Source organism: Medicago truncatula, chromosome 1, assembly GCF_003473485.1.
Source record: "Medicago truncatula cultivar Jemalong A17 chromosome 1, MtrunA17r5.0-ANR, whole genome shotgun sequence".
Taxonomy (NCBI): Eukaryota; Viridiplantae; Streptophyta; class Magnoliopsida; order Fabales; family Fabaceae; genus Medicago; species Medicago truncatula.
The window spans coordinates 52,602,337-52,626,650 of record NC_053042.1 but is presented as its reverse complement, the minus strand read 5'-3'; the positions used below and the strand labels follow the sequence as shown (position 1 = coordinate 52,626,650).

The following is a 24,314-nucleotide window of genomic DNA, read 5'->3' as shown; positions in this document are numbered from 1 at the left end:
GTTTAAATAATGCCTAGAACAAAAATAAATTGTAAACATTTTCGTATAAACGTCGTAAACTAAAACGGCGAGGAAAACAATTTTAAATAAATAAGATACGTTATAGTTATAGATATTTATATATTCGATCTTTAAAATTATAAATAACGAAACGAGTAAATATAATTTTATATTAAATGTATATTTGTGTTAATTCATTGAATTTTCACTTTTATTTATTACTTTGATAATCAACAAAGATAAGAATTATTTGAAAAATATATATAATTTATAGGATTTTTTTTTGTTATGCGGGCTACCCTCGGCCCGTTCGGGCTAGCCCTAACGGGTAGTGGGCTTTTTAGGGTCGGGCTAAAAAGCCCTATTAAAATTCGGGCTCAATATTTAAGGCCCAAGCCCTATAATTAATCGGGCTAAACGGGCCGGCTCATAGGGTCCGGTCCGGCCCGTTTTGACAGCTCTACATTTAAGCACTTAAATCGAGGTGTTCTGTTGTGGATGGTCTAACCAAACTACTAACTCTAGTTTACTTATCAACTAACTATAGTTGATTACTAACTCTTGTCTAACTACCTTAACTAACTCCACATAACTTCCAACTATTTTAACATATATCAAGTCAAAGTCCATGGGCGGAGCCACTCCCCAGCTAGCCTGGGCTCAGCTCCAACATTCTTTGTAGCAAGCCAAGCCATTACTAGAACTTTTAGCTTTTCCTGCGGATTTATTTGCGGATTTTTGTGTAAATTCCGCAGGAAACACATTTCATGCAGATTTTGTCAAGGATTTAGCTTTTCAGGTGAGGTAATAACGTGAAATTATCTGCAGGAAATGTGAAATTATCTGCAAAAAATGTGAAATTATTCGCAGTAAAGAAATAAAGTTTTGCAATAATTTTTTTACCGGTTCTATAAAATTTTGACTCCGCCATTGATTACACGTTATTTAAATTGAATCCATTCGGACAAATCAACATAATTCAACAAATTAAACTTGGTGTTTCTTTCCACGTCAACAATTGAAAACGTGTGTTTTACTAAAGCATGAAAAAGTAGCTTCACAATTTTAACGGCTTTTCACCCATGAACCGACGTATGATTGCAGTGAGAGAAAAAAAATAACCAAACACATACATGATCATTTTAATGTCCAAATCAAAACATACTACTAGCAACTATGCAATTGTCCATAAATGACTTGGAACAAAACTAAATGTAGTTTATTCTTTGTGCATCGTTAGTCGGAACCTTGATGTATGTCTCTCTAACCTAAGTTATATATTTATTCTGGTACAACTGTTAAAGTATATTTTCTTTTTCATTAGAGGAATGCTATGCACAGTCACTTTGACAGTCGCTGTTGGACACTCACTCCCTCATTCAGTCACGTCACCACTTTTTTAAAATGGGTTACTGGTTTACCGGTTCTCTAAGTTAACATTTATTTATATTTTTTAATTTTATTTTCTGCATCTTAAACACTCCTGAACGTCAAAAGGCCAAACAACTTCCATGAACTTTGATCTCAATTGAACCCCATGAAAACCCAAGCAACAATCCAATACTTTATCCTTTAAATCATTCAGCATTACTCTCCTCCAACTTTCTCCTCCGCCTCCCCTAACCACAACGTTCAACATCAGCTGTGAACTTCACCCGAATCAAACACCATCATAATTCAGATTGATCTATCAATTTGCCTTTTGATAGCATATTGGAGTTTTTTGTTTTATCAATTGCAAAATGAAAAGAATAAATAAGTGTTTTATCAATTGCCTTTTGAATTTATAACCATGAATTATCCCCTTCTTGATAAATCTGGGCGAATTGGGTAAGGTATATTATATCAACTAATTACCCTTTTTCTATGGCAACAATTGAGAAGAGGTATTATTGGATCGGTGGTTTTGATTCATTTTAGGTGATATATGTTGCTCTCTTATTCATAAAAGTTAAAACACACTTTCCGTTTCTGGTGACGGTTCTCGACGGCATGAGGGGGCAGTCTTTGTCGAGAGCTTGTGAAGAAGAGAGTTGAAGAATCCAGCAGAACAAGTTTAACAGTGACCGCTTAGCATGATCAATTGATATTTGAACATGGTTTCCTTTCTTTCTCACTAAATGCAAGTGAATCTGTCTGGGCAACAATATTTTTTCGGGGAAGAGAATGTGAAAATAATGGTAATGATGAAAAAGCATGTGCAGGGCATTAACTGCTTTAAATAATTCTATTTAGAAAAAACTGATTTAAATAATTAAAAAATTAAGTAAATCCTGTTAAGCAAACACCGGTATCCAAGAAATGGCTAATGACGTGGCTCCACAATTAGAGAGAGTGTGCATAGGCGAGTGCAAAAGCGCCTGTCGCTAGCACTGCTCTTCCAATTAATATAATGGATAGAATATCATCTCTTAATGGAATAATAAATGAGGAATTTAGATTTAAATATCAGCTTTATAATATGAAATGCTAAAGAGTGCTCTTTAGGCATTAGTTAAGATGATAAAAATAGAAATATTGTATTAGAAAATGGTGAAAAGTGAAAAATTTACTTTTTAAAAGTCAAAACATTGTTGAATTTAATGTAAATATACTACTTTTGGTTTCCTTAACCATTGTCCTGATGGCACTGGTTAGTAAGACCCATATTATAATATTTTCATCAATTGAGTTATGATCAAGGAGACATTGTTAAAGTATATTTTATTGGTTAAATTATTTATAAAAAAACATATAAATTCCCTTATAATTTTTTTTTATATTCTGATTTATATATTTTTTTTTTATCAATAATAGCATACAATATATATCTTCTTTTTTTTGAAGAAATAACATACAATATAATACCATTATTCCTTCTTGTGAAGATTGATGATCACAAGAGAGTTGATATGAAAATTTGTCAAAAAAAAAAAGAAAAGAGAGTTGATATGAAACGAAATGAGGATTGAGGGAGCGTGGAGTTTTTGTTGTAAAATCTCATTACTCGTATAAACAAAATTTATTTGCAACAAGTAATTATTTAAATAACCAATTTAGCCTTTATTGAAAATCCCTATTTTTATTTCTAATTTTTAAATGACTCTTATTTTGATTATTATTAGATTGTATTGACTAAATTAACTATAGTTAATTGAGGTCATATTAGGAATTAGGAATAACATTGACTCATCTAACTCTAAGCTAGTTGAAGTCACTATATAAGCATCTCACCTCCATTTTACCACTGAGAAAAATTGAATAGCAAAAACGGTTACAGAGTTAGTTAGACTCTCTCTCTCCAAGATATAAATATAGTTAGTTCAAGGTCGGTTTATGTAATCTGATAAGTAACAGATAGGAAATATCAGCTAGTTTTTTTTTTTAAAAAAAGGAATATCAGATGGTTAGTTAGTTAGAAATTTTCAGTTGCTTTCTGTTTTAGTTTGTTAGCTTTTGGTTACGTAACTCATCTACAATGATTAGAATTAGAGTTCACAATCTCTTAATCTGATATCAGTGGAAAAAAAATAAAAAATAAAGATTCTCTCTTTTCTCACTTTGCTTCTCTCTTTTCTCTGTGAATAATCTTCTTCCTCCATGGAAACTGATTATGCAAATGATCGTTTGAGCCCCTACCACATTCTTAAGATGATCGTGGCTTTTTCCAAACCGAAGAGATGAAGGGCCCTAACTATGCTACCCAGTCTAAAGCCATGATCGGTGTTTTGGAAAGTAAGAACAAGTTTGTATTTCTTGATGGCACAATCAAGAAACCAGATTCCACTGACCCACTTTTTCCTACTTGGAAGAGATGCAATGATTTTGTGTTATCTGGTGTACGTGCCACCATATCTTCACTGATTCAAGAAAGCATCGAAGATATCACGGATGCTTCAGTTCTTTGGCAAGAGTACTCAAAGATAGATACTCCCATGGTAAATTTGTCCCAATTTATCAACTTTGTTCTCATCTTTTTTCATTGAAACAAGGTGACTCTTCAGTTAGTAGTTACAGAACAAAACTCAAGAATCTTCTTGACGAGCTGGCTCTTTTTCGACCTATCTCTCGATGTCGTTCTACGTGCTATGCTTATGACACTGCTATTGATCATAGGTCGGAAGATGAGACTTTATACTTTCTTCAAGGGTTGAATGACAATTTTGCTGCTACTCGTTCCGAAATCCTTGGTATTGATCCCATTCCTGTCCTGGACGAGGCATTTTCAAGGATTGAAAAATGAAGAAAGAAAACAACTCAGTATCAAGGTTCATACAAATCCAAATGCCTTGTCACAACTTCCACAATCCAATCCTGCAACCACCTCTCATACCTCAAACCTTGTTGCTACAGATAATATCATCACTTCCTCTTCAATTTCAGGTAAAAATTCAACATCTTTTTAATCTTGAACTTAGGTGCTAGTGCCACATATCACATTGATTACTATGTTGCTTGCATGTCCAAAAAGCATGTGAAATTTGTCATTTCTCTAAACAAAGAAGATTGTCATTTCATAATAGTACCATTATTTCTGATTCTTTGTTTGATATGATAGATTATGATACCTGGTTTCCCTATTCTGCATTTCGATTCTATGTTCAATATTTGATACTTCAACGATTATTGATGATAAGTCTAGACTTACAGGGATGAAACTATACAGACATGAAACTAGACACAGCTTCATATGGACTATTATGAAATCCTTCTATCAATCATAATGGCCAAGAATTTCTTATACCATCATTTTATCAATCGTAAGGAATCATTCGTCGTTTATCTGTGGAAACACCTTAGAAAGGGGGTATGTTGAGAGGTAACACCAAAATAGGATAAATCAGTTAGCTAGAACTTTTCATTTGCTTCTGTTAATAGTAATGCTGATAATTTATTAGCTTTTGGGTTTCTAATCATCAGCTTTATGTTTACGCGATTATATCACAAGTATAAATGTAATCTATCTCCAATGAATAATACAATCTGAAAATGTAGTCAATAAAATTGTTTTGGTGGTGCTGACAGAGGTAAAAATAGTCAGAATGCATTTATCATGTTCTATTATAATTATGGACTCTTTTAGAGAGTTTAGAGTGTGATAGAAGGATAGATGAGGATACAATATGTACTTTGTTGATTTGGTTTATCTTTATCTGTTCATTTATTTTTGAATCTAATGAGTTTAATAAAAATTCATCCAAACAGGCCGTGTCAAGTTCCTGGACTTCTCTTCCATAGTGACACACAAATCTAAAGAACTCAAGGCGGATCCTGATTCTGATGAGTGTTACAATCTCACTCTAGGACCTTCTTTCAAAGATGAATCCTATAACAAATACTGCACTCTACGGTGTAAGTTACAAAGCAAAATAATCCTTTTATAATATTGTGTTTGGAATGTTTTCATTTGTTTCCTAATTGTTCCTATCAACATGAAAATTCATGCTTGATTTGAAATAAATATATTGTTATGATTTTTTAAGTTGCCTTTTATTCTTATTTTTTATGTCTATTTTGTGTTTTAATCTTAGCTTTGAAATTTTTATAGATGAATTTAAGCCTCAGTCAGCTGATAGTGCTAAGCCAGGATTGCTAAGCAACACTGAAGAGAAAAGCGTCTCTGTGGAATCTCAGAACAAACAAATAGGAAAGTCCAAGGTGACATTTGAGGGAACTAGTGAGGAATACAAGGAAAGTGATGCTGTATTGTTCTTCGATGGTAAGACACTTCGATTGGAACTGCTTGATAGGGCAGTTGAGCAACTGCGGCATATTCAAAAGCCTGGCGAGTCTTCAACTGCTGCTGATGGTAGAATATTATGTGTAAAATACATATCACAATATTATCATTATTATTTTTGTACAACTCAAATTATAAACTAAATTATTTCTCAAAAGTTTTCGTGAACTTAACATAATTGGAATTGATATGGACAATATATAATATGGATAAAGTTTAGGGTTTAAACCTGACTACCACAAAAAAAAAAAAATCATGAATTAAATTAAAGATTTAAGGCTTAATATATGCTTTCGTCCCTTAACTTATTTTCGGATTTCATTTTGGTCCCCTAACTATAAAGTGTCTCAATTTGGTCCCTTATGTCTTCTGCCGTTACCTCTTTTGGTCATCTCCGTTAGTTTGTTTTCAAAAATAGTTAACCCTTGTCCACATATCATTTAAGATTGATGATCAAGGGCTAGATTTGAAAAGTACACAAGTATACAATGGGCTCACAACATATAATCATTTTTATTTTTCTTGATTTTCCCAAAAATATAAATTTAAAATCACCATCAATCTTCATCATTTTATATATTTTTAAAATAATTTGTATCCAGATTTTTAAAAATTAAAATATTTTTCAGAATTTTGCAGAAAAAAAAATTTTAAAAAAAATCTGGTACAAAAATTATTTTTTTTTCAAATTTTGAAAAATATTTTATAAAAATCTCAATTTTTTTATATATTTTTCAAAATTAAAATATTTTCCAGAATTTTGTAGAAAAAATTAAAAAAATTATAAATCTGACCTTTTTTTTAAATTTCGTAAAAAATTAATTTTTTTCAAATTTTTAAATCTTGGAAAAGATTTTATAAAAATTCTGGAATTTTTTTTTTTCTAATTTTAAAATCTGAATTTTTTATATATTTTTCCAGATTCCAGAATTTTGTAGGAAAAAATTAAAAAAACTTTTTTTTTGACCTTTTTTAAAAATTTCGTAAAAAAAAATATTTTTTAATTTTGAAAATGATTTTATAAAAAATATGAATTTTTTATATATTTTTGGCTTCAAAAAAATCAGGTGTTAATCATTCACCGTAGGCTACAATAAACCTACATGATCCAACGGTTTCTATTTGAAAAATAGATCAAACAGTTAAAATGTAACGGATAGGACCAAAAGAGGTAACGACAAAAGACACAAGGGACCAAATTGAGACACTTTATAGTTAGGGGACCAAAATGAAATCCGAAAATAAGTTAAGGGATTAAAACATGTATTAAGCCAAGATTTAATATAAGAGTTTTTCTATTCACACCCTATATATTTTTGGTTACACTCGGTTTTTTAAAAAAGTTTTTGATAATACAATCTTGATTTCATTCATTGTCACTTTTATATAAATTTACTTAAAATCTTGATTTCATTCATTGTCACTCTAAAATTCCACTCTCTTTCACCCACCAACGATCAAACAGTCCTGATGTTCAATTAATCTCTATGGAAGATTAAAGAGTGAATCAAAACATCTTTCATTCATACTCGATTGCATATAAATAAGTGAATTTTTTTTCTTTTTCAATAATGTTGGTTTCAATTTTATTCTTCTTGTTAAACTGCACTATACGACAGTTTCAGTTTTACATTGTTGAGGTTAACTTAAATTCAGTTTAAGTAGGTTCATGTAAACTTAGTTTACATAATCTACTTAAACTTAGTTTACATAACCTACTTAAACTGAGTTTACATGTACATACTTAAACTGATATTACGTATAATCATTTAACAAGATTGAACTTTTAGATGTACACTTAAACTCAGTTTACATGACCTACTTAAACTTAGTTTACATGACCTGCTTAAAATAAGTTTATATGTATATATTTAAACTGAGATTACTGAGATTACGTAGAATCATTGAACAAGGTTGAACTTTTAAATATGCACTTAAACTCAGTTTACATGACCTACTTAAAATAAGTTTATATGTACATACTTAAACTGAGATTACGTAGAATCATTGAAAAATTGTTGAACTTTTAAATGTACACTTAAACTCGGTTTACATGACCTACTTAAACTGAATTTAAGTATGTACACTTAAACTCAGTTTACATGACCTACTGAAACTAAGTTTACATAACCTACTTAAATTGAAGAGAGATTTTAGGGTATAACCAAGAAAAAAGAAAGATGTTTTTCGAAAATTAATTTTATGGAAGGGTAATTTTATCATTTTGAGGTGCAACCATGATTAATCAGGGTGTAATTAGAAAAACTCTTAATATAATTTTACAACAAAATTAACTTTTGTAAGTGTATTTTAAAACTGATAATATAACACCAACAAATTCTGGTCTCTAATTAGAAAGAGAAAAAAAAATAATCTCATTTCCTTTATTGTGCATCAAACTCTTAATTATTTTTATATATTTTGTCTAATATTTTATTAAATGTAATCTATTTGAAGCATGGCAGATATTAAATGTGGATATTTTTTTGACTAAAATTATTTGTCAAATATAATCATTTCCATTATCATTGATTTAAAGTCTTAAATTTATATCAGCCAAATAAGGGCCCCAAATAAAATCTGCTTTCATGTAATGCATGTATATTCTTCTCCACTTTTTTTGATCATCTGCTTTCATTGCATCCTTCTAGGCTTTTTTTGACAAATCCTTCTAGGCTTTTTTTATTCTTTTTATAATGAAATAAACCTTAATATATTTTTTTGGTAAGAAATAAACCTGAAATTTGACTTGAATGAATGACAATGAGAACATAAGAAAGAAAAATACAAATCCGTGATCTCCAATCTCCATCTTCTTCTGTAACTCCCCCAACAACCAATCTAACCAAAAAAAAAAAAACCTAACCCTCTTTAACAAACCCCACTTTCCTAATTTACCTTTCCACAAAAATTCCAACATTCAATTACTAAGAATCAACAACAATTCTGGAGCAAATTTTTGGAAATTTCTGATCTGGGTTTTCAATTTTACATCTTCAATTTTATTTATCTATCTATTACTTCGATGTGCATCATCAACATAGAGTTTCAAAAATCCAAGATCTTCAACGACCCAGTAACGCAATTAGTTTCAAAATCCAAACTTTAACCAAACCCACTTCTCAAAATCTAAACTTTCATATGCCCACGTAGTGAAATCAGTTATGGGAGCTGAAAAAAAATGGCTTTTCACGCTATTCAGTGCAGCAGTTTTATCTCTAATGCTTTTGTTAATGTCTTCTTTTTCAACTTTCAGTTCTCAAAAGCCTTTTCCATCTTTTGTTCAACATGGTTCTCATTACCCTCCTGCTTTTGCATACTTCATCTCTGGTGGACATGGTGATAAAGACCGGATCTTTCGTTTGTTGTTGGCTGTTTATCATCCGAGGAACCGTTATTTGCTTCATCTTGGTATGGATGCTAGGAATGAAGAGAGACAGGGTTTGGCTGATGCTGTTAGTTCTGTTCCCGCGATTCGGGCTTTCGGGAATGTTGATGTGGTTGGCAAGGCTGATTGGATCACTTATTTGGGTTCTTCCAATGTTGCTATTACGCTACGTGCTGCTGCTATTATGCTTAAATTGGATAGTGGATGGAATTGGTTTATCACTTTGAGTGCTCGTGATTATCCTCTCATTACACAGGATGGTATGCAAATTTTGGTTATTTCTGATTGCTTTGTGGATGTTTCTATATACAGCAATGAGTGTAGTGTTAGTTGGAAATTTGAACAATTAGTGTGTTTTAAACTAACGAGCTTGGCAATTCAATATTGAGATTGTTCTGTGTGTGGTGGTTTGGTATTCATTGGAATGTTTCTGCCACTGTTTAGGAGTTTTGTTTCTATTTCAGTTTTTTATCCTTTTATTCACCGTTTTCATGGCCAGGTTTGATTGATTTAGGAAATTTGAAATGCAGTATTAATTGGAATCATGATATCTTAGAATTAATGTTCAAGTCAATAAGCTTGCTCCAAAGTTGCTCTGCATTATAGGGAAATGATTTCTTATCATTGATCTGCTTGAATTTGTGTTATATCAGTAAAAGACTAAGTATTCATAGATGCCTTTTCTTATTAGGTCCTTAAACTGTAAGTTTTCATCATTTTTCGATAGCCTTTTTTAATTTGAGATCCTGAAGTATAAGGTTTATACTTTTTGAATGATACCGAAATGTCTTCAGGTTATAACATTGGATTGGTTGCAACAGCTTGATTAAAATGAGCCCTGTCCAGATGGTACTTTGATTTTTTTTTCTAATTTGGTTTTTCAAATGAATTTTACAGTTTATTGGATACTGTCCATGATTAGACTACAATAGTATTGAGTTTGTATAGGACACTAAGGTGAAAAGACAAGTTATTCATGAGATTTGTCGTCCACGCATAAGGAATGTTTGGTAACAGCCAGGAAGTGAAGTCAAAAAATTAGTTAAGAGGGGGCTATGAAAAGGGTAAAAAGGTGTACAGTTGAAACAGGGGTCACAGATAGGGGGAGAGGAGTGAGTAGATAGAGATAGTAGAAGGGTATTTTTTTTTTTTTTTGGGGGGGGGGAGCGTTATAGAGGATGGGCCAGGGCTCAATTGCCTCCCCTGGACCCCTCTGCCTGTTCCTCTTTGAAAGAATTTATTGTTTTCATCTTAAAAATATATATTCCGAGGTATAGATTCATCAAACTACCTCTATATGCTGAGGGAACTCAATGAAACTTTCCGTGAAGAGATTGGTTCTGAGCTGGGAATTTTATTCATGCCTTAAATAGTTGAATATCTCATGTAGTTATAATTGTTAGGATCTGTGATAAGAGACCAAGAGTTTCTTCTGATTGCATGTGATTTCATTCGATTGTTCTTATTTGCCTATGAATTGAGAAACCGTAATCTAATTATACAAATCTAAGAAGACTGGAGGATGGCATGGTATTTTAGTTGCAGGGATTTTTAGGCATCCTTATACAGTGGAATAAATATTCCAGTGCTAAATTAGTAGGTAGTCTAACTGATATGGTGACTATAGGATATAACTCAGCATGCGCTCAAATGTAACAAATTGTGCATAAGATGAAAAGTTATCACAAAAGATAGAGTGGTGTGAGTAAGAGGGGGTCAGCGTCACGATTCAAGGGAAATGGAAGTTGAGTTCATTATCGATGGGATTAATGATTATCTATTATGTAGATCTTTAGAACCGCTAACCTCATGGTAGTGAATGAAGCTACCAGCTGGAGCTTCACATTGAACATGCATTTAATTCCCTTGCAAATGCGAAAGCAAACACCCACTGTATTTTCTCTTTAAATTGTGAAAACATTAAGGTCCTTGCTGACAGTGTATATACCTCTGTTGATTTTTTCCCCTGCTCTCAACTCCGTCGTGATTAATTGGTTGTTATCTTCCCAACAAATAAACCATATCAATATCTGACATCCACTCACACATTTCAACAAAATAGTTCCAAACTAACTCCTTCTCTTTTCATTGGCTCCTTTGTTCCCTTCCCTTTATTCTCCTTTCTCCTTCATCACTTCCACACACTCTCACTTCACCACTGCGCCCGCCGCTCATTTGTTCAGGTTATGTTTTCTTATGATATTTTTGCATCTGAACTGCACAGTGTTGTGGCTGGCTGACACAAACTTTTTGAGGTTGGCCACATATTTTCATCAGCCTAAGATTGCGAACTGCAACATATTTATCTGCTTTGGTTCTTGGAGTTGTGGCATGCCTCATACTAAGCACAAAGCATTGGTATTTCTCAGATGACCGTAGAACTTGGTATCTATTTTAGTTTTGTTCTATATTATTTTTGTTGCAGTACAAGAACATTTACACTCTTTGTTTTATAATTTATGTGTGAGGAAGAGCTCATATTGTTCTAAAATTTATTCACTGAATTGTGCTTGTTGTAAGATCCTTATATATCTCATGTCTCTTCCATGTTCACAAATCTCAATTTGATGTTTGTCTTCTTTCCTAAGACCCTTCTAATGACTGTGCTCATATTGTGCTTGTCTTTATTAACAGATCTATCCCATGTTTTCTCCTCCGTGAATAGAGACCTCAATTTCATTGATCATACTGGTGACCTTGGATGGAAAGAGTATGAAAACCACTGCTGAATCAAACCTCTACCTTGTGGCACTTAATCAGTTGGTCCTGGATTATTTATGTTTTTATTCAATTGCACATGCAGGAGTGACAGATTCAAGCCTATTGTAGTTGATCCAGGAACATATTTAGCAAGGAGAAGTCAAATTTTTCAAGCTACAGAGAAGAGAGCAACACCTGATGCATTCAAACTCTTCACTGGTAAATATATTCTCCGATGCGTGCAACACATCCCTGCCTATGATTTTTTCCATTTCTTTTTCATATTGAATGCTTTTCATGCCGTGCAGGTTCGCCGTGGGTCACATTGAGCCGACCCTTTCTGGAGTTCTGCATTTTCGGTTGGGATAATTTACCACGAACGCTACTAATGTATTTTACAAATGTTAAGTTATCTCAAGAAGGCTACTTTCACTCAGTCATTTGCAATGCACCCGAATATAAGAACACAACAGTGAATGGTGACTTACGATACATGATATGGGACAATCCTCCAAAGATGGAACCACTCTTCCTTAATACATCTGTTTATGATATGATGGCAGAAAGTGGAGCAGCATTTGCAAGACAGTTCGAGGCTAATAACCCCGTGCTGGATATGATTGACAAAAAAATTCTCCAACGTGGTGGTCGCAACCGAGCTGCACCAGGGGCATGGTGCTCCGGTCGGAGGAGCTGGTGGGTGGATCCGTGCTCACAGTGGGGTGATGTCAATATTCTTAAGCCAGGTCCTCAGGCTAAGAAGCTTGAGGCATCTGTTTCTAGCCTTCTTGATGACTGGACCGCACAGACAAATCAGTGCCAGTGATCACAGCATAGACACTAAGAATAGAAACCATTGTAGGAAGCTGCGCAGTCTATCTATTGCACTGACCAGTAGAATTTGCCATTTATTTTGAAAGAAAAACACATTCTTTGGTCACCAAAGTGTAATATCAATCATGAGAGGTGGGGCTCTGTGCATAAGAAACAAGAGTTGAGAGTTGGAATGGGGAAGGGAAATGCATTTTGATGAGCCTGGGGTGCTGTATTGTTTTGGAGGCTTGATATTTATGGTAGATCCTCCAATGATGCCTTTGAATCAAGTGGGAGGATATTCCTCTTGCTTTTCACTTTCATAAATGTTGTATGTTCTATATATGTCTCATCTGTACGATTCGAGCAGGATAGCTAGCTCATTCTTTTTGGATTATGAATATGATTGTCATTTTCCATTCTCCAATCAATCTTTTCCTTTTGGCACTTGTTATACACCTTACTGGATACTAATTGTTTGATGGTCCTGCACATGCATGTGCTACTAACTTAATGACTTTGATATGGATGGATATTGGCAAGTGGAACACTGTCACTGTCATCGTCTATTGTATTGCTAAATAACTAACCAACCGTGGGTTTTTGTTCAACTACTTTTATCTTTGTTCTTTCATTGAAAATGACAAACCTTCCTATAGATTGAATGGATAATAAAAGTTCTATTAAGAGTGGCATCACCTCATTCCGGAGGCTTGTGTGATGTTATCAAAATGTTATTAATAACGGTCCTTAAGGACATTGTTTAAAAAATTACAAGTCATTTTGACCATTTTACCCAATACTATATTAAAAATATAAGTCAATTGGTCTCTCCTTAATTATAACAACTACTTTTTATATTTGTAGTTCTTTAAACTCTTCAAACCTTTCCATGCATTAACTATTTCTGCTTAGTATATTTTTAAGGGTTGTGTTGAAAGGCCATTTCAACACTTGGTAGTTCTGCAATGGGGAGTTGAAATTTGTTGAAAAATGATGTGGAGGGGAGAGGTGATGAATGAACTCAACTAGTTGAGTTCTGAAAATTGCGAGGAACAGCAAGCCACGCAGCGCGTTTTGATTGGCATAATGAGCACGTGCATCCCGCGCGCCGACATGCACGAGTGGGCGTGGCAGTGATGCAGAGAGAGAAGAAATAAGTGGATAAGTTATATTATGTGGCGTTTGCTGGTTAGCTGTATGGATTTATCTCACTTAGTAATTTGAACTCAATTATTTAATTGCAAATTATTATTTTTTTTTATCAAAAATCATGATTTTTTTTTTCTATAAATAGAGGCTTGGTTCATTTGATTTGGACACAGAAAAAAAATGAAGTTTTTTACTATCGTAGTAGTATCTTTCTATTAGCTTTTCATTTGAAGTTTTAATATTCTTTTTAGTGAAATGGATCCCAATAATAATCATTTCAACACCCAAAATTCTTCTAATTGAAAGATGAACGTTTTTATTAATAATATAAGATAAGAAAATAAAAATAAATTATTTAAATAATTTTTTTTTTTTACAAAAATCTAAAAGATAAATTGTTAAGTGTTTATTATTTTAATTTAATCATAATCAATAATTGTAATTTTATGTAATCATGAAAACAAAAATATAAAATTAAATAAGAATATGAAATAAAAAGTGGTGGGATAGATTGTTAAATGGAAAAGAGAAAAAATATTTGTACACATTATCTTATGTTCTAGTTCTCTCTCTTCCTTTTTTTTTTTTTTTTATTGATTTTGACCTCTAGAAAGAAAGGAAATAAAAATTGTCACCAAAGTTGTCTTATATAGTTGTTCAATATTAAGTAATAAATTATTAAATGGATGAGAGAGGAAATGGAGTTTTGAGAAAAGAAAAAGTGTGTGTTGTTGAGTGTTGAAAGCATTGTAAATGGTGGAAGGGCTACTTATTTGAATTTGATACGGTGATAACACTTAAACCGGACATCACCTTTATATCTTCCATCTTCGTTCCATGACCATGACACTCTCACGATCATTCAGAAGATTTCCCAATCTTTTTCCACTCTCTAAATCAACTTCACATTTTGAATCACCCACGGTTCAATTCATCCAAAACCCATCTCGGTCACTCAAATTCCACATTTTCCCATTTCACACATCACTTCTTCATAAACCCAACAACCCACATGCCGAAACTATCTGCAGAATCCTTTCAACCACACCCGAATCACCTGTCGACGTCTCTCTTCGCAACTTTCCGGTGGAAGTCTCACCGGAGCTCGTCGTTGCTGTCTTGAACAAGCTCAGCAATGCTGGCATTCTCGCTCTTTCCTTCTTCCGTTGGGCCGAGAAACAGCAAGGTTTCAATCACAACACAGAGATTTTCCATGCTTTGATTGAAGCATTGGGTAAAATCAGACAGTTCAAGATGATTTGGAATTTGGTTGATGAAATGAAACAACGAAAGTTGCTCAATGGTGACACTTTTTCACTCATTGCTCGTCGTTATGTCAGAGCTAAAGTTATCAAGGAAGCATTGAAGACGTTTGAGAGAATGGAAAAATATGGATTGAAGCCTCAAATTTCGGATTTCAACAAGTTAATTGATGTTTTATGTAAGTCAAAGTTTCATGTTGAGAAAGCACAAGAACTGTTTGATAAAATGCGGCAATGGAATTTAGAGCCTAATCTTAAATCCTATACTATTTTGATAGAAGGTTGGAGTCAACAGCAAAATTTGTTGAAGGTTGATGAGGTTTGCAGGGAGATGAAGGATGATGGTTTTCAGCCTGATGTGGTTACTTATGGTATAATCATCAATGCTTATTGTAAGGCGAAAAAGTATGACGAGGCTATTGGTATTTATCATGACATGCTATCAAAGAATGTAAATCCTAGTCCTCATATATATTGTACTTTTATTACTGGTCTTGGTAATGGTAGTAGAATGGATGAAGCTTTTGAATTCTTTGAAAAATCTAAGGCTAGTGGGTTTCCGCCGGAAGCACCTACTTATAATGCTGTTGTTAGTGCTTACTGCTGGTCAATGCGGATCGATGATGCTTACAGGATTGTCGGTGAGATGAAAGAACTTGGGATTGGTCCGAATGCTCGAACGTATGATATAATACTTGTTCACTTGATAAAGGGTGGAAGAACCAAAGAAGCTTACTCGGTTTTCCAGAGGATGAGTAGTGAGACGGGGTGTGAGCCGAGTGTAAGCACATATGCGATCATGGTGAGAATGTTTTGTAATGAAAACCAATTGGATATGGCAATGGTAGTTTGGAATGAGATGAAAGACAAGGGAATCCTTCCGGGAATTCACATGTTCTCGACATTAATAATTTCCTTGTGTCATGAAAATAAGTTGGATGATGCATGCAGATACTTTCAACAAATGCTGGATGTTGGCATTCGGCCTACTGCTAATATGTTCAGTGCCTTCAAGAGAGCTCTAATGGCTGCGGGAATGGAAAATACTGTGATACATTTTGCAAAGAAAGTTGATAAACTGAGGAATACTCCATTAATTGCTTGACTTACACTAAGCTTTTTAAGTGATCCATTGACTTTGTTAGGAAGCATATTGCTTCAAATTTCAGTAATTTGGGCTGTAACCCTTGAAAATGTTCTGTGGATACTTATCTACATAAATCTGTGTAACCATTGAAAAGGTGCTTTATTTTCAAGATGGACACTCCTTTTCTGAATTGTTGTTTTTAACCGATGTTGCTCATAGGAAAAGTGGACTTCTTGTGTTTGTTTTTTATTGCATAACTCCACGTGTTATTTTTGTCGTTGAAATTAGAATAGATTAATTTATGATTCTTTGTTCTCGTATGAAGCATTTAGTTTCGTTGTGATTTTCTCACTGGTATTTGTAATTGGGATAAATTAGGTGTTTGCATTCACTCTACTATAGTTGTTAATTTGCTGTATAAATCCCTTGACATAAATAGCCAATTTCTCAATTTTTAAATTTATCTATTTCCTATATATCTGCAAGGACTGAATTTATGCGTATTGTTGCTTCCATGATTTGTAAATTTTGTGCTGCTATGAAATATTGACTCGTGTGATTTTTGCTTAACAAAAAACTTGAACTGAATGTCTATAATAACCAACATGTTTTTTATTTTTTTTTTGCTGCATTTGCTTGTACTTGGGGTGCATGGGATAGGATTAAAGGCATGATTTTGGTGTTTCATTTAATCTTTATAATCTGTGTGATAAAAGATAGCCATAATTTCTTATACTAAGTCAATTAATCTCTTTTCTTGAAAAAGCGAGAGGAATACTTTTAAGTAACCTATGTGAAGTGTGATGTATCGTTGCATCCTTTTCTGAATTGTATGTTAGGTGTTTGATAAAATGTCTAATTTCTAACCTCTGAGATTGTCTTCAAAACATAAATGAATGATATTATTATTATTAGACTTATTTTCGATGGTAATTCACTCCCAATGGACATCCGACATCCATTTTCCATATATTCACATATTTAGAATATTAAAGCTATGTTTGTTGTTTTTTGAATGCTGAAAGTGAAGTTCTGTGATGGCTGCCTATGTCATTTTCTTTCATTTGCAGCAAAGCTAAACAAAACAGCTTCTGCCGTCTATTTCATTTGTCAAAACCTATGATTCATAGAAGTTTTCATTATAATTCTGATTTCTTATAAGCAGCTGGATTTTGAGTATGTGTTTGTAGATGCATATGTATAAACATGTAGATAACCTTTATGTTTCTTATTCTGCAGTTGAACATTTTTTAAGTCGAAATTTTCTCCATAAAGTTACTCCTGCAATTGACATTGTCCCCCAGTTACAAGAACAAGTTAATTTGTATACATATTTAGCTTTAAATACTGTTGGAACATTGCAAAGGGATGCTCCTCCTAATCAGCTCCCGCCAAGTTACCCTGAGCAAGAATGGTGACATTTTTTTCTCTCATTGCTCAGTGATATGTGAGAGATAAGATTATCAAGGAACCATTGAAGACGTTTGAGAGGATTAACAAGGAGATTGCTAATTAGTTGATCACATGACCCACAACTCTGTGATTTGAAATGAGTAAGTCCATTTATATTTATAGCTTGAGCGGTCTAGTTTGATTTAAGCACTAACCGATGTGGGTTTTAGTCAGAAACATACACACCCACCACTCACTCACTCCCTCAACGCTCCTTCAAGTTGCTCAATAATCACACTCATTGAAATGCTTAATATTTCCTTCCACTTTCATACGTTTCAAATCATTGTAGCTTATAGCTTATATATCTCAAAGCAAGCACAAACATGTATGTTTCTACCTAGCAGAAGCTTTGGACATTGCTAATTATCGATACCTAGTTCCTATGTAAAGTCACATCAAAATTGTTCTTCCTTCTCATGTTTGCAGAACGAAGCCTCCCTCTACATTAGTATGATATATTCCCCTTTATTTACTGACATCAGGAGTAACTTTAATTTACTGATATGGATTTTGTTTGTTTTTTGGTGAAAGATGGATTTAAAATCACAGCCATGCCCTCTTCCAATTTACACCCCTCTTCCTTTACCAAATTTTACTGACATGGATTTTGTTTGTTTTTTGGTGAAAGATGGATTTAATTTATATCATTTATTTTGGTCATGTGGCATATATTAGTGGCAAAAAGTAATGGTCAGTTATCTTCGAGCACCAAAACTATTTTTATTGATCAAACTGATACAGAAAAATTGAAGTAAGAAATATGACATAACATTACTAATTTTATACTTCTATTTATCTGTTGCTCTTTATGCAGCATATACAAAAAATAAGAAGTTGCAGATTAACTGCAGCACATGTTGTTAACTCATCTTAGTTTAGCACTTGAACATGTATATATTTGTTCACCAATAATCTAATCATTATCAATGTAAACTTCGTTAATTAGTGTCCATTATATATGAAATGCTTATCTAGAAATCCCTTCTGCATTTATTATCTCTTTCCTTTTACAACTCTGATAAACTTGTAGGATTCTATCTCAAGATTTTTGTTACATGAAACAAAGCTCCTGCTTTGTAGTTTGTATGACGCTTCATGGAAGGATCGAATTCACCTCACTGCTTCTTCGGGACGACTTGCTCCTAACTACAGGCAATTTCAAATTCGGATATAATTTTGAATTAACATGAGAGGGAAGCTTCATAATGACCTCACACTTAATTGATCATTGCGATTCGAAGTGTTATATAGTGTGAATATCAAAACATTTTTTTCTTTATGCCTCATCTACAAATATAATTTATTGGACCGGCCTCCAACTTGTTTAGAATAATGTTAAACAATTGATGTATAGTCTTCACACTACTGCCTTTTATTTTCATAGCTTTTATGATTCTGAACAAAATTTTGAATTTAAGTAGAAAACTTGACATTATCATGAACTAAGTCTGTTCTGTCAGCAATATTTTTAACTTTCCTAATTTATATGTTCCTTTGTCCAGTATTGAAATGTCATTGTTATTAAACAATGCCTAATGGTTGTGGAATGCAATTGAAAAGAACAAAGGCCTTGATGCCACAATCTAAAGAATATTAAACTAAGGCGCTTGGTGATGCAATAATGTACACAATTATACTAGCTTATGTTAATTCCAGTGCAGATGCTTTGGCAAATATGGATTGTGTTGTGTTGGAGGTATGACTTGTGATGGAGGCTTTCTTTTGATTCTATATGAGTAATATCTCATTCAGATTAGTTCTTTTTATTTAACTAATTGTTAAGCTTTCTTTCTTGGTTTTGGCCCTCATGTTTGATAAAAAAAAAAAACATATTTTTATCTATACCATTGTATAAAAACTCAAAAGTTGACTACTGATAAAATTACCCTTAACAATTTAAATTAATTTTAAGCGAATGGCTAACAACTGAAGGAGAGTAGAGGCTAAGAATTTTCTTAGCCAATCCTTCCTAAACAGTCATTAACATTTCTTAGCCAATTCCAATCTCATGTTTGCAAAATGAAGCTTCCCTCTTCCTTATAGCATGATATACTTCTGTGAACTTAGCATGAATAATAAGAACACAAATTTTACACGCCGATGGTTTTTGAACAAAAATATAAAACATTGAGTGAATACCCGTTTTAGTATCTGAAAATATTGTAAACTAATTTAATCCTTAAGAAAAATCAAGGTAACTTTCCGACGTAGAGGAAAAAAAATTGAGATAACTTAGTTCTGCCTGAATTATCGTTAGAAAAATGACAATTAGGTCTTAACAATAATTTGAAAGAAACAATTTGGTCCTTGAAAATAATTAAAAATAACCAATTTGCTCCCAGTCCCACAGAAATGATCATTAAATAATTATTACTTCTATAAATGCTATTTTTGTTCTTTTTCTCTAGAGCCTAGGTAACATGTATTTGTTTTTGGTACATTGTTGACACCATTTTTATATATGTTATAAACTTAGAGATCTTTTTTAGAATTCCTAAGTACTGTTATATATTTTTTTTTTTTAAAAAGCAACTATCCATTAGAAACCAAAAAAAAGTGTACAAAAAAAAAAAGGGACTATACCAAAACCTTTTCAAAAGGTAGTAAATCTAAAGTTGGGCATACCCAACCTGTTCCTATTGTACTCTCCTCTAATGAAGTCAAGTAAGTCATCAGACCAAAACAAGTCAGCAGAAGTTAAGGCTAGACCAACATTAGCAAGATTGTCAGCACAAGCATTGCCCTCCCTATAGATATGAGACACCACAAAACTCATCTGTCTAATCCTAACCAGACAGTTAAGCCACCTATTTCTTAAAACCCAAGGAACCACAGAGAGAGATTTGAAAGCTAAAATGACCAATTGGGAGTCTTTTTCCAACCAAAAATTTGAGAAACCATTGATGTGAGTTATTTCAATAGCAGTCATAGCAGCTACTAGTTCGGCATATAGTGCATTATGCTCCCCCAGATACTGAGTAAAGCATCCAACACATAATCTATCAGAATTTCTAAAGATTCCTCCTGCAGCTGCTCTATTGGGGTTCTTTGTAGCTGCTCCATCCGTATTTGCTTTAATCCAACTTTGCTTGAATAATCTTGTCGCCTAATGTCTTTGCTTGAATTTCAAAAAGGAGTAAGAAAAAAAAACCAAAATAAATACTCCGTTCATTTTAAAATGAATGTCGTTTAAGATTTTTACACACATATTAAGGTTTTTTTGTTAAAACGAAATTCATTTTAAAACGATGGAGTAATTTTTAAAGAATAAACTATTTAGGAAATTTTTGTGTTGTAGGGACAAAAATGACTTTTTCTTTATTGTTAAAGACTAAATTGTTCCTTGTTAACCATTGTTCGAAGACTTAATTATCCATTTTTTTACCCGTGGTTGAAGTACAAGTTGGGACTATGTTGTCCCAAAAAAAATTAGAGACTAAAAACTAATTTTATTTATTTTAGGTATCAAATTGGGTCTTGTAGTTTTTCCTATGAACTAAAATTGATCGTTTAATTCTAATATATTTTTCAATGATCATATGGGTTCTCTGCCCCTGCGGGGATGGAGCAAAAGAAGTTTTGAGAATTCAAGAGAAGGTCACGGCGAGACGAGCCGTTTTTCATTAACGATAGGTGTCAAGTGGAAGTGCAGTAATGTATGCAGCTGAGGCATCCTAACAGACCGGTAGACTTGAACCTTGTTCTTACATGACCTGATCAATTCGATCAGGCAATCACCATCTATTTTGATTGTTCAACTCTTTGACAACATGAAAAAACCAAAACCTCTGTCCCCCATCCCTTGAATAGCTAGGAAGGGCAGAGGCCTTTGGTGTCCTCTCCAGTCAAGAATTAGGACCTGACATTGACCAGTCAATATGCTTTTATCTCATGCCTTTACTTCGTTCATGGTTCGATATTCTGGTGTCCTAGGCGTAGAGGAACCACACCAATCCATCCCGAACTTGGTGGTTAAACTCTACTGCGGTGACGATACTGTAGGGGAGGTCCTGCGGGAAAATAGCTCGGCGCCGGGATCATAAAAAGCTTAACACTTTTCATTCTTATTCCCTTTTTCAATAGCAATAGGGAATAAGAATGAAAAGGTCATCTTATTCAAAACCCCAATTCTCAACTAAAATCTCTCCCACTTCACACCTCGGAACGCACAATTATTATAGAGAGAGAGGCGCTTTTACATCTTATTAAGCTAAAATATCTGGGGAGAGGGAAGGTTTCTTGTAGGTTCCTCCGAGGAACAGATCTAGTTGAGACTGGGTGGGGCCTGTAGCTCAGAGGATTAGAGCACGTGGCTACGAACCACGGTGTCGGGGGTTCGAATCCCTCCTCGCCCACAACCGGCAAAAAGGGGAAGGACTTTTTGGATAAGAAAATCAACTAGGATCGGGCTAGTGGAAGCAAAGCTATGGAACTTAGCTATCGATATTTTCTTGAAATGAAATAGTGTGACCTTATTTCGTTCTTAAAATGAAAATAAATATGAATACTATATTTATTTTTGTTTTGTTAATTCTTCGGCTTGGGGCAGAACAGCAGAGCAAAGTAGCATACCAAAAATGCGTTCCTCGTCATTAATATGTTTGCTCTCGGTAATGGTGGCCTCTCGGGAGAATTGATGACTGCATCAAAGATGCACTTCCTATTACTAGTACATATGAAAATAGTTAGTAGAACAAAGGAGTATCCCCAACCTACACCTAGGTATTGACCGCGAGTCTCCAATATTGCAGAACAGGATGGTATACGATGAGATAGAATGTAATAGAAACAATGACAGGGGTAACCCGTTACCTACTCTTACTTAACATCTTACTTAACAAGCGAACACTTTACCCTTCCTTTCGAATTATGTAATCCGGAATGAAAAAAATCTCCCCAAATAGGATTCGAACCTACGACCAATCGGTTAACAGCCGACCGCTCTACCACTGAGCTACTGAGGAACAAAGGTAAATTCTTTTATCAGACCGAAGTTTCCTTTATAACTTGTGGAACTTCTTCATAATGGCTACGTTCCATGCCTCATTTCATAGGTAAATTCAAAGTGGCTCTATTTCATTCTATTCTATCCATATTATCATATAATAAGATATTTAATCTAATAATATCTAATATAAATAATAAAAGAATATCATATCACCAACCATTTACTTATTAATATCATTTACTATACTATTAATATCATTTAATATCATATCACTAACTATTTACTATCTACTAAATATCATATAATATATTATTATATATAATAAATAAAAAATACGAAAATGAATAATTCATATCATATACTAAATAACATATACTAAATATACTAAATAACATTTACTATCTACTAAATATCATATAATATATTATTATATATAATAAATAAAAAATACGAAAATGAATAATTCATATCATATACTAATAACATATATGAATTACTAATATCATATATGAATAGTAATGAAATTGCAAGAATAAAAATTGCAATAAATATCAAAATACTAAAAGAGGTTTTTCATGATTTATCAATTGTTTATACTAGATCGTTTAGTAGGTTTATGGCTTAAAATACTAAATTCAGCCATTGTGATGGGACTGTATTATGGATTTCTGACTACATTCTCCATAGGGCCATCTTATCTCTTCCTTATTCGAGCCCGGGTTATGGACAAAGGGACCGAGACGGAAATAGCAGCAACAACCGGGTTTATTACGGGACAGCTTATGATGTTCATATCGATCTATTATGCGCCTTTGCATTTGGCTTTGATTAGACCTCATACAATCACTGTCCTAACTCTACCGTATCTTTTCTTTAATTTCGTATACAAAAACAACAAACACTATTATTCGGCGGATTCTCACTTTTATTTGGATTTGGATTACGGATACAAGAATCCAAATTCAATACGTAAATTTCGTATTTACAAAGTATTCTTTAACAATCTTTTTTTTCAGTTATCAAACCCCTTGCTTTTCCCAAGTTCAATCTTACTAAGATTAATGAACATTTATCTCTTTCGATCCAACAATAAATTGTTATTCTTAACAAGTAGTTTTCTTGGTTGGTTAATTGGTCATATCTTTTTGATGAAATGTATTGGATTGATATTATTAGTTTGGTCAAAGCAAAAAAATTCGATCAAATCTAAGTTAACTATGCGATTTGATAAGTACATTCTATTACAATTGCGAAATTATGTGGGTCAAATATTTGTTGTTTTTTCATTTGTTATCGTTGTCCACTATTTAGGCAGAACACCGGTTCCATATTTATATACTTATACTGATGAAATCTTAGAATACGACGAGAAACAAAAGGATGAAATCAATGGTGAAACAGAAATCGATGTTGAAATAGATTCGGAACAAGAACAAAACGGCTCCATCGAAGACGAAGAAGATATTCTTTCTTATCTTTTTCCGAAAAAAGATAAGACTTTGGAGAACATTGAGCAAGATAATAATCTCTTGGCATTGGAAAAACCTCTTGTAACTACTCTTTTCGATTATCGAAAATGGAATAGGCCATTGCGATATATAAAAAACGATCACTTTGAAAGAGTCGTACGAGATGAAAATTCACAGTTTTTTTTTCATATATGTCAAAGTGATGGAAAAGAACGAATCTCTTTCACGTATCCACCTGATTTATCTAGTTTTCTGAAAATCATGGAAAAAAAAATGGATCTCTTCACAAAAGATAAAATCTCCTATAATGATAATGAATTG

At 33.2% G+C, this 24,314-nt stretch overlaps 3 protein-coding genes, 2 non-coding genes and 1 pseudogene across 7 annotated transcripts; 5 read left to right on the top strand and 1 right to left on the bottom strand.

The window, feature by feature from the left end:
- The first annotated feature begins 3,557 nt into the window (after positions 1 to 3,557).
- LOC112418678 (uncharacterized) lies at positions 3,558 to 6,806 on the top strand. Its single transcript, XM_039831443.1, has 4 exons — positions 3,558 to 4,362; positions 5,185 to 5,331; positions 5,528 to 5,788; positions 6,787 to 6,806. The coding sequence occupies exons 1-4, from the start codon at positions 4,134 to 4,136 to the stop codon at positions 6,804 to 6,806; spliced, it is 657 nt and encodes a 218-aa protein (XP_039687377.1). The 5' UTR covers positions 3,558 to 4,133.
- Positions 6,807 to 8,412: 1,606 nt separating this feature from the next.
- Positions 8,413 to 13,074, top strand: LOC11414115 (beta-glucuronosyltransferase GlcAT14A). The gene is made up of 4 exons (XM_003592493.4): positions 8,413 to 9,367; positions 11,742 to 11,817; positions 11,911 to 12,026; positions 12,116 to 13,074. The coding sequence occupies exons 1-4, from the start codon at positions 8,884 to 8,886 to the stop codon at positions 12,631 to 12,633; spliced, it is 1,194 nt and encodes a 397-aa protein (XP_003592541.1). The 5' UTR covers positions 8,413 to 8,883; the 3' UTR covers positions 12,634 to 13,074.
- A 1,306-nt stretch (positions 13,075 to 14,380) lies between these two features.
- Positions 14,381 to 19,112, top strand: LOC11419364 (pentatricopeptide repeat-containing protein At1g71060, mitochondrial). 2 transcript variants are annotated; one of them, XM_039830013.1, is made up of 3 exons: positions 14,381 to 16,275; positions 17,361 to 17,674; positions 18,607 to 19,112. In XM_039830013.1, the coding sequence occupies exon 1, from the start codon at positions 14,610 to 14,612 to the stop codon at positions 16,137 to 16,139; it is 1,530 nt and encodes a 509-aa protein (XP_039685947.1). In that variant the 5' UTR covers positions 14,381 to 14,609; the 3' UTR covers positions 16,140 to 16,275; positions 17,361 to 17,674; positions 18,607 to 19,112. The 2 variants fall into 2 exon arrangements, with proteins under 2 accessions (XP_039685947.1, XP_003592540.2); XM_003592492.4 differs by having other exon boundaries at positions 17,361 to 19,112.
- Positions 19,113 to 21,852: 2,740 nt separating this feature from the next.
- TRNAR-ACG (transfer RNA arginine (anticodon ACG)) lies at positions 21,853 to 21,931 on the top strand. The gene has a single exon. It is a non-coding gene; the product is annotated as a tRNA-Arg (tRNA).
- Positions 21,932 to 22,468: 537 nt separating this feature from the next.
- TRNAN-GUU (transfer RNA asparagine (anticodon GUU)) lies at positions 22,469 to 22,540 on the bottom strand. Its single transcript has one exon. It is a non-coding gene; the product is annotated as a tRNA-Asn (tRNA).
- A 411-nt stretch (positions 22,541 to 22,951) lies between these two features.
- LOC120577937 (uncharacterized mitochondrial protein AtMg00370-like) lies at positions 22,952 to 24,002 on the top strand (annotated as a pseudogene). Its single transcript, XR_005643898.1, has one exon. The product of XR_005643898.1 is annotated as an uncharacterized mitochondrial protein AtMg00370-like (transcript).
- Positions 24,003 to 24,314: the final 312 nt, after the last annotated feature.

Coding starts and splice junctions, on each gene's coding strand:
- LOC112418678 (XM_039831443.1), top strand. CDS start 4,134: ATGACAATTTTGCTGCTACTCGTTCCGAAATCCTTGGTATTGATCCCA. Junction 4,363..5,184: donor CACTTCCTCTTCAATTTCAG/GTAAAAATTCAA, acceptor TCATCCAAACAG/GCCGTGTCAAGTTCCTGGAC. Junction 5,332..5,527: donor CAAATACTGCACTCTACGGT/GTAAGTTACAAA, acceptor AAATTTTTATAG/ATGAATTTAAGCCTCAGTCA.
- LOC11414115 (XM_003592493.4), top strand. CDS start 8,884: ATGGGAGCTGAAAAAAAATGGCTTTTCACGCTATTCAGTGCAGCAGTT. Junction 11,818..11,910: donor GGTGACCTTGGATGGAAAGA/GTATGAAAACCA, acceptor TTGCACATGCAG/GAGTGACAGATTCAAGCCTA. Junction 12,027..12,115: donor TGCATTCAAACTCTTCACTG/GTAAATATATTC, acceptor CATGCCGTGCAG/GTTCGCCGTGGGTCACATTG.
- LOC11419364 (XM_039830013.1), top strand. CDS start 14,610: ATGACCATGACACTCTCACGATCATTCAGAAGATTTCCCAATCTTTTT.